At 52.5% G+C, this 15,956-nt stretch overlaps 1 protein-coding gene across 3 annotated transcripts in view; it reads right to left on the reverse strand.

The window, feature by feature from the left end:
- The window catches only part of TMEM178B (transmembrane protein 178B), a 389,247-nt gene that overhangs the window by 62,695 nt on the left and 310,596 nt on the right, over window positions 1-15,956 (reverse strand). Inside the window, exon 3 of one of the 3 annotated variants that reach the window (XM_089328675.1) lies at window positions 9,577-9,740. The exons of the other annotated variants lie outside the window; for them this stretch is intronic. Coding sequence (XP_089184801.1) covers window positions 9,730-9,740 — 11 coding nt within the window. The 3' untranslated portion in view covers window positions 9,577-9,729. Of the gene's footprint in view, window positions 1-9,576; window positions 9,741-15,956 lie in introns of those variants that run through there. 3 annotated transcript variants of the gene reach the window in all.

Below are 15,956 nucleotides of genomic sequence, written 5' to 3' on the forward strand. Positions count from 1 at the left end.
CTTTTATGTAAAGAGCATATTACAGAGATTAAAAATTCGATTTCAAAAACCCAAAACAACTTAAACTATTCCAACAATTGGAATATGACTAAACAAATTATGATATACTCATGGGCTATTATGCAGCCATAAAAATGATGTTTTTGGAGAAACTAAATGATGTTGAAAAAAACAGATGCAAAATTGTATATTCTATCTACTCCCAGATATATAATTATAATGATCATAAACACTAATGATAATAATAACAAGCAAGAAACAAAAAAGACCGAAAGAAAATATACCCAAAGGTTAATGGTGGGGGAAGAGGATTCTGGGTGATTTTTTTATTTCTTCTTTATCCTGCTCCGTGGTTTCTAAATTCCCCACAGAAAGTATGTGTTGTTCTTACATCAAAGAGGAAAAATACCCTAAGCATTATTTAAAACAAACACCCGTTCTTGGGCTTAGATAAGGAAAACAGAGATGGAGGAAGTCCAAATAGCTCTTTTCAGCATTGTCTAGCCACAGGTTGTCCTGCACAGGGGCACCTGTTTCCATGAAGAAAAATTTCTCATCAACAGCCTCTGGGAACCGACCCCGAGAGCAGCTGCACACTGAACCCTCAGAGACTTCAGTCACTGGCAAGATGACCCCAGAATGCCAGGAAAAAGAATTCAAGGTCTTTCAAAGAAAACAGTAGTTGTTTTTTTTTCCTATACCATCTCTGGTAGTGACTGATAATACATTCTGGTGGTAGAAGTCTTCACTTATTCAGTTTCTGAGAACTTTAAAAATTAATGTATTTTTATTGATTTGAAAGGCAAAGCACCAGAAAGACATAGACAGGAAGCCTTCCATCCAGTAGCACACGCCCCAAATGCCTACAACAGTCAGGGCTGGGCTAGGTGGAAACGGGGGGTGGAACTCCATCGGGGTTATTCATGTGTGTGGTAGGGACCCCAGCGCTGAGCCATCGCTGCTGTCTCCCAGGGTGTGCATTCGCAGGAAGCTGGATCAGAAGCAGAGTGAGGGACTCAAACCCAGGCGCTGCAATACGAGAAGTGGGCACCTTAACTGCTGAGCCACACCCACCCCTAGTTTTCCAGTCCTCAAGATCATGCCACTGCTTGTGCACTAGGCTGTCTTTGAGTAGGCCCCTTTCAAGAATCAGAGTATACACAGTCTCTGAAACTGTAAACAACCATGGATTCATGCGTTGGGATTAGGGAAGGGAAAGTGTGTGCTATGGAATAAGTTTTCTTGTTTTACAGATTTGGTTTATTTGAAAGTGACAGTGACAGTGACAGTGAGAGTGAGAGTGAGAGAGAGAGAGAGAGAGAGAGAGAATTTTGCCCATCTACTTGTTTGTATGGCTGCAATGGCCAGGGCTGGACCAGGCCAAAGTCAAGAGCTAGGAGCTTCCTCTGGATTTCCCATGTAGCTAGCAGGGACCCAAACACTTGAGCCATCTTCTGCTGCTTTCCCAGCACATTAGCAGGATGCTGGATTGGAAGAGGAACAGCCAGGACTCAAACCAGTACCCATATGGGATGCCGGTGCTGCAGGCAGTGGCTTTACTCGCTACACCACAACACGGGCCCCTGAAATCAGCTTTCTGAAGAAATAGGAAACACGTTTGCCCTGAAGAGTGTTATCAGCTGTAGAATTCTACATGTCAGAGGCAGGAGCAGCATGAGACCGCATGGCACATGGCACCACACATGGCACACGGTGCTCAAGTCATATCCTTGGTTGGTGACTGACACTTTGCAGACTGCGAACGCTCTTAAGGCACCGTCAGTCTTGCTCTGTAAGCAACCTTCCAAAGATCCAAAGGAGAACCAAAGACTGACAATTACAGCAATGCCTTTTCACTTAAACCAAAAGTAGAGAATCCTTTTTAAAAGATTTATTTATTTATTAGAAAGTCAGAGTTATAGAGAGAGCGGGAGAGACAGAGAGAGAGAGAGGCCTTTCATCTGCTAGTTCACTCCCCAAATGGCCACAATGACCAGGGTTGGGTCAGGCCAAAGCCAGGAGCCAGGAGCTTCTTCTGGGTCTCCCACATGGGTTCAGGGGCCCAAGCACTTGGGCCATCGTCTGCTATTTTCCCAGGCACATTTGCAGGGAGCTGGATCGGAAGTAGAGCAGCCAGGACTTGAACCGACGCCCATGTGGGATGCTAGCAATGGCAGGTGGCAACTTGACCGGCTGTGCCACAGCCCTGGCCCCTACACGTGGAGAATCTTGAGTCCCAGAAGTGCCTGGAGTCAGACTGCCGAGTCTGAGCATGAGCTAAAGCCATGTGACTTCACGGCACCTGTGAGCCTCGGCTTGCTCACCTGTACAATGGAGCTAATACTGCTTCCCTCAGAATGTGAGGGTTTGAGAGGATCACGCTTGGCTCGAGGGCCACAAAGGGGGGCTTTGTGGGAACGGGCTCTGGATACGCTTGGCTTCTCTGGTTCCATTGAACACCCCACGTCACAGGCAAAGCCGCTCGCATTGCATTGCCCTATCTGCGTGTATCCACATCCTCTCTAGCAAGTGGCTCAGAACAACAAAACCCAGCATTTTGCCGAATCTACATGGCTGAGTTAAGTGAAAGCTTCTTGTTAACAAACAGCATGAATCGTGTTGTCACCCAACTCGCGTTGCTGGACATCTCTTGGGCTCCTGATTCAAAGGCAGGAATACAAAGGATGACCACGCTGCTTCCGACCTGGCCTCCTTCCCAGCCTGAGGTGTGCTACAGCAGGCTCTGGGCAGTCTGCCTCAGCGGAAGGCTCACATGAGATACCCGGCTCTGCTCAGGGTTGCGCTGCCCTCCCCTGCTCTCATCCTTGGGGTCTGACATCTGTGCCTTGCTTCATGACGACGGCATTTATTCAGCACGGCCGGTCCTCAGGGCTTCTCCTCTAGCTCATTCGATCATCCTAAGAGCCCTGTGCTTCAGGACAGCTTGGAGGGGCACCTGCCCAACAGCACCAGCTCTGGATGCAATCATATCCCCTCTGGGGACACGGGAATGTGAGGGGGATCTTCAAGTCCAGCCTGAAACCCACTGCCTCTGTAGAGGTCAGCCACGGCACAGGAGCCCCCGACCCAGGGAGGCTGTGCCACTGAGACAAGGCTTCCCTCCAAACCTCCCTGTCTCTCTCTCTCCCTCCCTCCCTCTCTCTCTCTCTCTCTCTCTCTCTCTCTCACCTGCCTCCACCAAAAGCCAGCCTGACACACCATCAGATCTGTCTCCTCCCAGTGACCGAAAAGGGATTCACCAACCAAACCAAGAGCCACCAGATTCCTTGAAGTCAGCAGCTTGGCAAGCGATTTGTAAACCTGTGTGGAATCCAGTCCACTCAGTGAGTTCACGCTGGTCGTTCTACCCAGGGCTGCGCACCAAGCCTCCCACACAGGCCCCATCCATGCGCCGAGTGGATGCGTGAGCCATCCGAGTTATACTTTTAAATGGAATCTATCAAATGCGATGATTTTGTGAACAATGGGAATTATACACAACTCATTTTTATAGCCTAAAGCTAAGAGAATGACTTTGAATCAATAAATCGAGGTTTTCACAGTGACTTTATATTTTTGTTTTCTTCTAAATGTTCAGCGTATCCTTTAAAGATGTTTTCATGGAGGGGCTGGTGTTGTGCCTGCAATACTGGCATCCAACATAAGGGGGTTGGTTTGAGTCTGGGCTGCTCCGCTTCTGATCCAGCTCCCTGCTAACGCGCCTGGGAAAGCAGTGGAAGATGGCCCGAGTGCTTGCACCCTTGCACCCACATGGGAGACCTGGAAGAAGCTCTTGGCTTCTGTTGCAGCCATACGGGGAGTGAATCAGCAGACGGAGGATCTCCCTCTCTGTGCCCCCCTCTCTCTGTAACTCCAACTTTCAATAAATGAATAAATCTTTATTATCTTTTAAAGATTTTAATTTATTTGAGAGAGGTAGATCTATAGATACAAAGAGAGAAAGACAGAGAGAAAGGTTTTCCATCTGCTGATTCACTCCCAAAATGGCTACACAGGTGCAGGGGCCTAAGCACTTGGGCCATCTTCTGCTGCTTTCCCAGGCCACAGCAGAGAGCTGGATGGGAAGAGGAGCAGCCGGGACTTGAACCGGTGCCCATATGGGATGCCAGCACCGCAGTGGGGAGGCTAAGCCTGTTATGCCACAGTGCAGGCTCCAATAAACAAATCTTTAAAAAAGAAGTGTTTTCTTGGTGTTTCCTCCCTTTCTTTTCAAATTGTTCATACATAACATAAAATTTACCATTTTAGCCAATTTTTAAAGTGTACAGTTCAGTGGCTTTTAATACATTCACATGATTGTACAACCATCACAACGCTCCCTCCACAGAACTTGTTCGTCTGCCCGCTCCGAAACTCTGTCTGCACTGAACAGGAACTCCCTGTCCAACCCCAAGCCTCTGCCCCACTCTTCTACTTCCTGTCCCTGAATTCTCAGACACCCCAGATAAGTAAGCCACACAGCACTTGTTCTGGGTCTAGCTCATTTCCCTTATGGTATTTTCTTTAAAGAATTATTTATGCATTTGAAAGGCAGAGTGAGAGAGAGAGAAAAAGAGAAACAGAGAGTGATCTTCTACCCCCTAGTTTACTCCCCAAATGCCCACAATGGCCGGAGCTGGTCCAGGCAGAAGCTACAAGCCCACAATTCCATTCAGGTCACCCGGTGAGGGTGGGGCCCGAGCTCGTGAGCCATCAGCACTGCTTCCCCAGGCCCACTGGCAGGAAGCTGGACCGGAAGTGGAGCAGCCGGGACTCAAACCTGTGCTCCAGTTTGGGTTGCAAGTGGCAGCTTACCCCACTGCGGCACAACACCAGATCCTTAATTTTCCAAATTCCTTTGCTGTCAATACCAGAATTGAGGCCAGGAGGTCTGGGTTAAGGCCCTGGTTCTGCAGAAGACAGATGACCTCAGTCTGTGTGCCTGTTACTGCTGAGTCTCCGGTGATGAGGTGCCAGGCCAGAGTGTACGGGTGCATTTAGTTCAACCAATCACCAACTCCGATTTAAAACAAATAAACTGAAAGTGTCCCAGGGCACTGCCTCAAGGGAAGTGGCGAATGTGCTAACCAAAGACAAAGCTCGCAGGTCTGACTTGTGGAGGCACCTGGTGGGGAGGGGGGGTCCTGTGGTAGAATTTGGTGCACCTGCATGAGCCAAGCAGCGCTCCTCCAGGCTGACAGGTGCCGTGGGCCAGAGCCAGCCTCCTGCCATAGCTCAGGAAGCTCATCAAGTCAAAGGCAGGAGCTGGGACAGAAACACAGGTCCTGTTTTGCACTGGGGAGACATCAGCACTGTTTCTGGAAAGTAGGCAATGCGGGTTCTGGGATAAGCAGCGCAGCAGGGCGAGGATGTGCAGCGGGGTCCTGATGGGAGAGACACACAGCCTGGCTGCTGAGCCCAGGACAGAGCAAGGGCGAAGGGGTGGCCCGGGGCGTCTGTGTCCCCAGGGCTCAGGAGAGGAAAGAGACCGCCCCTCCCACCCCAGGCAGAAAAGGGTGGGTTTGCAGGGAATCAGATCTGGGCTCCCACATTGTGTTAATTAACAGAGCTGAGATCCGCCAGCGAACGCCCAGCAGGGGCGGTCATCTGCTTGATAGAGGGCCCCAACTTTCCTGACGGAGTCTCAAGTGCACGAGCCGTGAAATTACTTCGGGAAAAAAAAAGAAAATGGCAAAGACAGCCGCAGAGGACACGCGCCCGCGCCTGTGCACCCGAGGAACGCTCGCCGTGCCGCTCTGCTTCTGGAAGGAAACAGCCTCATTAGAGACCGGAGATGAAAAAGAAACACTCGGCCCCCCTCTCTCCTGGGAAAGCAGAGGGTGCTAATGAAGAGATCCCTGAATCAGCCACAGTGCGCAGCACTCACCGTGCGCTTCGCGGCGTTCTACTCACACGACCCCACGAGATCCTCAGGACACTCGCTACCCTCCTCTCTTCACAGACGAGCGCACCGTGGCCAAGCAACTCGTGCAGAGCCACACAGCAACGCAGAATCGCAGCAAATATTCCCTTCCTTCCTGAGACGACTTGTTGTTGTCGTTGTTGCAAACAGCCTGAAACAGGGCTGGCGAGGATGCCAGACACCATGCGGCCAGGGACGGCTTTTCTCCACTCCTCTGCCTTGCTGTCTGCAGGGGCACTGCCCGCTGCTCTCACGACTCTGCCATAGCTCACGGGCATGTCCGGTGGAGGTCTGGTTCCAGTTCATGCTGTCTGCACTGAGCTCACACATGCATCTTTTGCCAATGCACGTCTGATCTGCAACTGAAAATCCTGCTACGGCTGCCCACTGCCTTTAGGAGGAAATCCCAGCTCCCCTGTGCCGTCCGGCCTCTGGTGACCTGCCTGCCGTTTCACTCTCCAGGCTTCTCTCACACTCTTCCCTGCCGCCCCCTGTGTCTTGCAGATCTGTGAACGGGGAGTCCCCCGCTCACTGGGTCTCTCGAGTCTTCGGCTTTCTTACCCCGTGCCTCCACTCTCTGCCCGGTAACCCCGCTGAGACTTGCCGAGCCCACCCAAGGGCCGCCTTCCTCGGCACAGCCTTCCAGCCACAGCCAGACTTCGGCTGCCTTTCTGTTCCCCACATCGCGGTGGCTCCGCTCTGTCACTTGAAGTGCTTGCACTAGAAACTTAACCCCCAAGGCCACAGCACTGAGACGTCAAGAGGGGGCGAGGTGAGGACGGCGCTGCCCCCCATGGATTAACATGGGTATTGCAAGAGTGCGGCCTTTGAGCCCCTCCCACACTCTCCCGTGCGATGCTGTCCACCCATGTGACGACACAGCACGGAGGCCCTCAGCAGGTGTGACCTCTCCGTGCTGGGCTTCCCAGCCTCTACGATCGCGAGCCAGTACATTTTGGTGCACCATAAATGACCCACTCTGTGGTTCTGTTATCGCAACATAGACTAAGACACGAATCTACCTATATTCTAGCTCTCTGCACACTGTCTTGCACTGGTCTCTTTATTCACTGCCTCCCAGTTTGTCTGCTCGTCCGTCTGTCCATCCGTCCGTCCATCCACCCATCCACCCATCCGTCCACTCACTCACAAATGGAAGCTCTGTTGAGAGCAGGAACCACATCACTTCTGATTTGATCCCCGGGTCTCCAGCTTGTTGTAGGTGTGGTCACAGGGAGCAGCAGACCACCCTGGGAACTCGGTCCCACCCCAGACCTACTGGGCGGGGGGCAGCAATCTGCTTGACCAGGCACTCCAGTTTGAGAGTCACCGTGCCGATACAATGCTGTATTCTGTAAATGTGGGACAGGTGTGTGAGTGCACAGTTGTCACTAGAAACCAGCCACCCGGGGGTCTCTGGAGACCTCAGGCTATGCCCCCCGCCCCGGGGAGATGCTCAGACTCTCCTGGACTGGCGCCCCTGCCCCGCCTAGCTCTGGTGCTGCTGACAGCTGTCTCTGTGACTTTTGGGACAAATCGAATCAATTAATCTTCAGGCCACACGGCCATTTAGAAAGGGAGGAGAGGGCTCGGCGCTGTGGCACAGCGAGTGGAGCTGCTTCCTGGGGCCTGGCATCCCATGTGGGCACCGGCTCAGGTCCCAGCTGCTCCACTTCCAATACAGCTCTCTGCTAACGTGCCTGGGAAAGCAGCGGAGGAGGTCAAAGGCACCTGCACTCACGTGAGACACCCAGAAGTAGCTCCTGGCTCTTGGCTTCCCATTGGCTCAGCTCTGGCCATTGTGGCCATTTGGGGAGTAAATGAGCAAATGGAAATCTCTCTGCTTCTCTCTGTCTCTGTAGCTCTGCCTTTCAAAGAAATAAACAAATCTTTAGAAAAGCAAAAAAGAAAGAAAGAGATGAGACCCAGTCCTGGCTCTTACTGCACGACAACTGGGTGCTCTCTGCTCCTCCAGCCCTCTTGTGAGAAGGGACGACCTGCCTACCTCATGGGCTGGGGGTGTGCCGGTCAGACAGGACCATCTGTACGAATGCACTTCTTCAGCTTTAAAGCCCTGTCCGCATATTAGTTACACCTGAAGAAGTGTGGTACTCACCACTCGCTTGGCCTAGATATCAAACATGGCAGCCTTTTTAATCCTTCAAGTTAAATATTTTTTTTGACAGGCAGAGTGGACAGTGAGAGAGAGAGAGAGAGAGACAGACAGACAGAGAGAAAGGTCTTCCTTCGCTGTTGGTTCACCCTCCAATGGCCACCGCAGCCAGCGCATTGTGGCCGGCGCACCGTGCTGATCCGATGGCAGGAGCCAGGTGCTTCTCCTGGTCTCCCATGGGGTGCAGGGCCCAAGCACTTGGGCCATCCTCCACTGCACTCCCTGGCCACAGCAGAGAGCTGGCCTGGAAGAGGGGCAACCGGGACAGAATCCAGCGCCCCGACCGGGACTAGAACCCGGGGTGCTGGTGCCACAGGCAGAGGATTAGCCTAGTGAGCCGCGGCGCTGGCCCAAGTTAAATATTTCATGGACCAACGCTACCAACAAGTTTTCCCATGGATGCTAAAGAGCACAGACGTATCCATCAGCTTAGAGTGTGGATCAGCAGTTTTTCTGTAAAGGGACAGGCAGTAAATATTTTAGGCTTTAAAGGCTATATGGGCCCTTTTTGTAAATTCTGAATTGACATGCAGGAGGTATATGTTTTTACGGGATACAGTACGATACTTCAACACACATACACGGTGTTAACTGGTCAGACCAGGCAAGTAGCCTTCCACGCCCTTCTCTTTGCTCCTCCCTCTTCCAGTTATTTGTACAGAAGACGACACACTGTTGTCAGCTTCAGTTACCTCCACCGTTCTCAGAACACTAGAACCCGTCACCTTCGTCCACTGGGTTTTGATGCCCAGTCTCCAGCCTCTCCCTTCTCTCACGCCCCACCCTCTGCAGCCTCTAGAAGTCACAATTCTAAGCTCAGATCAGCTATATGATCACAGAGTCTCTGCTCTCTGCTCTGTCATTGCAGTGCAAAGCACAGTGGACAAGACGTAAGCCAACAGGTGCACCCAGATTTGGCCCACGAGGGGACATGGTCGGCTGACCTCTGGCTCACAGAACCTGGGAGTCGGAGGTGGCAGACTCCCTCCCTCCCTTCCCTGGCCCCATTCAAAACATTCATTTCTTTGGCTAGTTCATTATAAAGAAACAGCCTATCAACTATTTTATCTCTAGTTTATGTATCCTGGAGGCATGAACCCTAGAATAGCATGACTTGTAAACAGCTCTGCTTCAACTTCACAACTTGAGTTATGTGGTGTTCATGAGAGAAGTTTTATTGTAACAAATGACATGCCAAGGTCTAGTACCATAGAGCAAAACCAGCTCCCACGCAAACAGCTTCTCTCATCTGAGTTAGAATACAAGGCATTTTATCAAGTGTCAGCATGCGACACTCATTGCAACTAACGTCTGTCTTTCTAGGAGGAAATCAAAGTTGTGCAAACGCGATCCCTTGGACCTAGCGCATGCAAGTACGTGTAGGATTTGTATAAGAACCCCTGTGCCACGATAAACAAACTCCGACTCCACTCTCCGTGGGATGGGGGTTGAACTGGTTGTTTTATTCCATTAGAAACACTTGGCATTCATGGGAGGCAGCCGGAGTCACCACTTTCACAGCCAACCCTGGAGCACTCCGGGAGAGCGGATTAGGGGCTTAGTCTCGTGCAGCGTCCGCGTGAAGAGCGCAGGGCAAGCTAGTGAGCGGAAGAGGGAGGAGCTTCCGGCACCTTCAGGAGGCAGCTTCATGGGGCCAAGATGGAGAAGAAGCCAGAACACAGAAGACGAAACCACAGTGAGAAAGGCTGCAGCAGAAATAGCCCCCAAACGCTGCCAGAAAGCAAAGCAGACTTCAGAGTGCTGGTGAGGGCTTCTGAGACTCTGCCAACGTAACATTTAACAAGCAGCGTGCACCGAACACGTGCGAGCTGCAAAATGCCAGGGCGGAAAGAGCTGGGCGGCCACGGCATCTGCCTTGTGATCCTGCACAGCCCAGCGTCAGGAAAACAGATAGGAAACAATAAAAAGTGCAGCACAGCGCCTCGGCGCCCTGGGGCAACAGGCGTCAGTGTTAACGAGGATCCAATGCAGCACACACATCTTGATGCCCTGACACATCTATTACAATGGAATCTATCTGTGGAGCCTGTCAAGGCAGCTTCAGGACATCTGAAAGCCCCATGCACACCCCAAAGGGACCCAGAGGGGTCCAGAGCAGGCAGAGGGGGGCCCTACTGCCACTGCTGTGGTAGCGCACACCTCTACCTCTGGGGGTTCCATAGCAGGGAGAGGGGGGCCCTACAGCCACAGCCGTGGTGGTGCACACCTCTGCCTCTGGGGGTTCCACAGCAGGGAGAGGGGGGGCTCTACAGCCACGGCCGTGGTGGTGCACACCTCTACCTCTGGGGGTTCCATAGCAGGCAGAGGGGGGCCCTACAGCCACAGCCATGGTGGTGCACACCTCTACCTCTGGGGGTTCCATAGCAGGGAGAGGGGGGCCCTAGAGCCACTGCTGTGGTAGCACACACCTCTACCTCTGGGGTGGCCCCTCTGCTGTCTGAGAGGTGACGGAGCTGCTGTCACTTCTGGGCAGAGGGGCAGGTGCACCACCTGGAGAAGTAATCTAGCTTCTCAGGAGGGCCCAGGTTCAGCTTGCAGGGAAGTGAATACAATGGGGATAAACTCCTCATCCTGCTCATTGCCTAGGGTGCCCATGGGCCCACAGGATGGCCCGCCAGCGACTGCATCCCTGCGTGCACTAAGGAACCAGGGGGTGAACAGACGTGTTTTGGGGAGAGTTCTTGATCCCTCTGCAGAAACTCGGATCTTCGCCACTGCTCACCACTGCTTTCTTCCTGAGGCAACAGGGAGCGCCAGAGACGGGGATTTGCCATAACAAGACCCAAGCTCATGATGGCTGAGGGTGGACCGTGCTCCCTAAGTGCCCCGTGTAGACTATCCCACTCCGTGCTTCCACAGCTACTGGACAGAGCTTCCATTATCGTTATGTCCGTTTTATAAAGAGAAAACCGAGACACAGAAATGGAGGACCTTGCCCGGGGTCACGGTCAGCAAGGGGCAGAGACGCGATTCCGACCACAGGGGCTTGCACTGGTGAATGAGGGCGCCATTCTCTGTCTGCAGCAGCTGTGCCCCTCGACACGGGCGGGTGGCAGCTCTGACACCTCCGGGGTCCTGCTCTGACCGGCCACGCCATGTCCACCCTGGAAAGGGCCCTTGACACGTTATCAGATTAAATCAGAAAGTAGCCTACCGTGCGCATTCACAAACAACAAGTGAAGCTCGGCTTCCAGGATCACACAGCATCTAAGCAGAGCGGGGCCACCTGGTCCCTCTGACAGCAGACTGCTGTCTGTGTCATCGCCAGCCGTAGGAGCGACGGCCCTGCTGACCTCCCCGGTGGGAGCCTCCGGGAAGGCCAGGGCACCACGCGCTGGTCTCGGCCTTTTGCTTTGGCAGTCTCCCAGACAGCCGCAAACCTGGGGCAAACGCCATTGATGCCGGCCTCACAGAGGGGAGAGGCTGTGTCCTCACCTCCCGCGCGGGGCCAGCCTGCCGCCTAGAACAGCTCCGGTCCTGCCAAGGGCAGTGCTTCCTCTTTACAGGAGTTACATGAAAAACAAACAACTAAGTAGGATTCTCTCTCCTTTCTACTCCTTCTGCTTATAACCCAGAACCCTTCACGGACGCAGTGCTGTCAACACTCAGGGCTCTGCGTGCTTCGGCTGCCCAGGCCTTGCCCTGGCACGGCTAAGTGCCTGTAATAACAGCTTGGTTGGAGCTGCGATAATCACACACCCACACTTGCCAAGGCTGTGACATCTGTGTGCACTGGTCTGTCCGTCTCGCTCATTCCACATCTGTCTACCTGTTTGGTGTCCAGGAAACTGCTCAGAGAGCGACGGCGCTCCTCCTGCTCTTTGCTCCCTCCCCCCACGAGGCTTCTTCGTCTGCACACGGGAGCAATGGCAGGGCAGGACCCCGCCCCGCCTTTCCCTGGGACCTAAGCACAGCACAGCGGGATTCTTGCATACCGAAGGACCCAACAAACGTTTGCTGTTCTTGGAAATGAAGAAAAAGTATCCCCAAGGCTGGCGTTCCTGGTTTTGGAAAAAATCCTCCCAGATCTGGAGACGCAGCAAAGGAGGTTTTGGGGGTCTTTTTCCTGTAGTGCCGGGAGACGGCTACCTGCAGTTCTCCGGGCCTTTGGGGGGGGGTGCTGTGCCTTGTTTGGTTTGCTATTTCCTATCGATTAGGGTATTTGCAGCTCATCAGGGTACATGTTAATGTTGTTAAACTGCCAGTGGAGAACGGATTCTTTCCAAAGTCAGGCAAACGAGTGTGGTCCTGTAGAAACAGAAGCAGAAGAACCCTGTGGAGAGGTGACCTGTGTGCCCGCGGCTTCTGCCCCACGGCGCACGGGCCGTTTTATCGGATTCTCGCCTATTTCAAGTGCTTCCCCCACGGAATACGTAAACTCCTGCTCCTTCCCGGCCTCTGAGTCAGCCTGACCATCTACTGCGCCTCCACTAAGGAATGAGTTGAATACAATTTCGAAACGTGGCCGTTCTCCTTTTGTCCCGAGCCATGTTTTTTTAGTTTTTGAAAATCATTCCTTGACACTGGGTAGAATTAGAGGATGGAGGCTTTCAGACTACAGCTGCCCTAGAAAACCAGTTCCCCATTACAGACTTGGGCCTTTAATGGCCACTGGTTCATATTTTGTCTCCCTAACAGTGCTGCAGGCTGGCAGGATCCTTAGCCCTTGAGAGAAGGTTAAATAGAGTGGGGGGATAACTGGTTACCATCTGGGCTGGGACACAGAGCACAGGCCAGGGCCGTGACCGCCACACACCCGCTGTGCCTGTGTTGTCCCCCTGGTGACTTCCCTACATTTAGAGCGCTCCCCTGCCCTCCTACTCACACCGCAAGGCCCAGCTCAAAGTCTGCTTTCTCCTGACGCTCCCCGTGGCCCCAGGAAGCGCTGGCTGAGCTCTTGATATGGAGATCCTCGCTGTCGAGAGAACTTGAAACACCTCTGCCCAAACTTGCACGATAGACTCTGATGTAAATCTTCCAGCTGCCTACAATGAGAGTACCGGCTAAAGATGCTATTCTGGGGAAAGGTGGGTGTATTCCCAGCCTGGAACAAAGAGGCGGAGACAGGAGGTTCTACGAAAGAAAAGACAGTCTTCGTAAAGGAAGGGCAAAACTGACCCAAGCTAAGAGGCCATGGACGTCCCAGGGCCCAAGTTGAAGCAAAGGGAAAAGGCAGAAAAACGAAGTGTACTGGAGAAATAAGCCGGGAGAGGGCACTGCTTGGAGCTCAGAGAAGGGCGAACTGAAGACAGAAGAGGTGGGGGACACAGAAGCTTCTCCGTACTTCTGATGTCAGTCTCAGCTTGGATGTTCCTCTATTCTTTTCATCCAGTAAATAAATGCAGGAAAGATAAAAGCTATAAGCAGTGAGCCCCCAGGCTTGATCTGAGACTAGAGCTGGGAGGATTGCCACAGCGGGCAGTGGCAGACCCACAGAGCCTCACGCCATGCGCCTGTGCCTGTGGCTGCCACTGCACACAGACCCCGTGAGCTCAGAATCCGCTCAGGTTCCTCTTGGTATTCCCAGAACTCAGTACACAGTTGGACACACAGCGGGCGCCTTGCTTTTCCAGTTCCTGAATGTGTCTTTTGGTTGCCCACTAAGTCTTCTTTTCACATAGAAAATACTGCCACACTTATTTTTTAGGTGTAACAAGGAAGGAAAGAACAATGAAAATCTCAAGACTCAAAATAAGACATCACTTAATAAAGAAAGAAAAGCAGAGAATCCCTGGGAGCAGAGGAAGGGAGATGCAGGTTACAGAGAGGCTGCGATGTCCCTCACCCCCAGTGTAGCTCAGCGTGCAAGCAGAGGCGGCCAACAAATCATGGCCTGCAAACCACCTCCCAAGAATTGGCAGACAGGTGTGAAACTAGTTACCCAGCAGAGGCCCAGAGTGTCCAGCAAACTCAGTGAAAGGCGGGCACCCTCTGAGGACACTTGTGAAATAGGGAACATTCACTTAGCACAAGGTCTGAGGAACAGACACGACCCTACTTGCACGGCTGTCCCTCAGTGTCTGTGGGGGCCAGTTCCAGGTACCTCCCCCAACACCAAAATCCACAGACGCTCAACCCCTGTGTAACATGCGTAGTGTCTGCAGATAGTAGGAGTAAATTCTCCTAGACGACTTCAGTCATCTCTTCACTTCAAATTGCTCGTGGAAAAATGAAATTAAGAGCTAAATTTATTCTGGTGCAGAAAATTTTGAAATTCATGCATAGTTTTTCATAATATGTGTTTCCCATAAACTGTTTGAAGCCCCCATGTATGCATGGATTACAAAATTATTTTGCATCAAAAGAAACTCATTATGTTTAAAAAGATTTTACTTATTTATTTGACAGTAAGTTAGAGACAGAGAGAGACAGACAGACAGAAAGGTCTTCCATCCGCTGGTTCACTCCCCAAATGGCTGTAATGGCTGGAACTAGGCCAATCCAAAGCCAGGAGCCAGGAGCTTCTTCCGGGTCTCCCTCATGGGTGCAGGGGCCCAAGGACTTGGGCCATCCTCCACTGCTTTCCCAGGCCATAGCAGAGAGCTGGATTGGAAGAAGAGCAGCTGGGTCTCGAACCGGCACCCACAGGATGCTGGAGCCACAGGTGGAAGCTTAGCTTACTGTGCCATGGCACTGGCCCCAGAAACTCGTATTTTAATGCTAGTTTTCTACGAATGCTTTAAGTACCTTCATATACTACTTAATACAACATCATTGCCATGTAAATAGTTGTCATGGTATATTTTTATAACTAATGACAAGAGTCCACACGTTCCATAGGGATGTAATTTTATCTTTCTGAATATTTTCGACACATGGTAGGTTGGATCCCTGGACACAGATCCTATGAATGTGGAGGGATCCTTGCAGTCTCGTGGCGTGCCTGGAAGAGCACCAGGCTGGGAGGCAGAGGCCCGAGCTTTCGTCGTGTGCCTGCCCTATCAGCTGACATATTTGGGCATCGCGTTTCCCATTAGGTCCCCATTCTGGCAACCAAGCCCAGGGTGGCTCAGGTCAGGGATGGGCTGAGGTCCCAGGAGGTGACCACAGCCAAAGGCCAGGCATACGGGGAAGCCCTCGCCCTGGCCTGGGCTAACTTGAGGTGAAGCGAGGTCCGATGGTGACGCAGGGTAAGCAGCTGAAGGAGCAAGAACACAGGAGGCCCGCCAGCACACAGGAGACAAATCTGGCCAGAATGTGCATTAATGGGAAACCTTTCCAAATTTAAACAGAACAGCGAAGGCAGCAAGCAGGGGCTGAATCAAGGATGCCCACAAATTCAGAGCACACTGATTGCACCGCGCAGCCTGCGAATTCGGGCCACCTGCGGAGCTGGCGCTCTGTGGCTGATGAGGATGCCCTTTGCGCCATCTCTCTGCCCTCCGGGGAAATGTACAGTCACAAACACCAGGCTCAGTGACTTGCTTCTGCTAGCCCCAGCTCTGTGATCTTGGAGAAGTCAGGGCACTTTCCGGGGTGTCAGGTTCTCAGTAGATGAGAGGGTTGGACGACAGCCACCCGTCACCAGCCAGCTCTCTGAGCTCCTACCGGAGGCCATCAGGGCACGGCTCACTGGAGCCTCCTGTGCACCCCCTGCAGCTTGCAGAAAGCATGGGATTCTCCAGCAAACCACGTTTCTGCTCCCTGCCTAATAGTCTAATTTGCCTCCCCCGTGCTTGTACAGATGGTGCTGTGAAAAGACTACATTGGTGTCTTAGGCTCCAAACCTGGAGGACAAAGGATCCCCACTGTGGTAGGAGGAGGCATGGGGAGTGATGGAGGAGGTGAGAAAGAAGTGAAGAGGAGGGAGAAGGGCCGATCCCCACGGATTCCTGAGTC

This window comes from Oryctolagus cuniculus, chromosome 3 (assembly GCF_051225735.1).
Source record: "Oryctolagus cuniculus isolate XC-2025 breed Fujian yellow rabbit chromosome 3, ASM5122573v1, whole genome shotgun sequence".
Lineage (NCBI taxonomy): Eukaryota > Metazoa > Chordata > Mammalia > Lagomorpha > Leporidae > Oryctolagus > Oryctolagus cuniculus.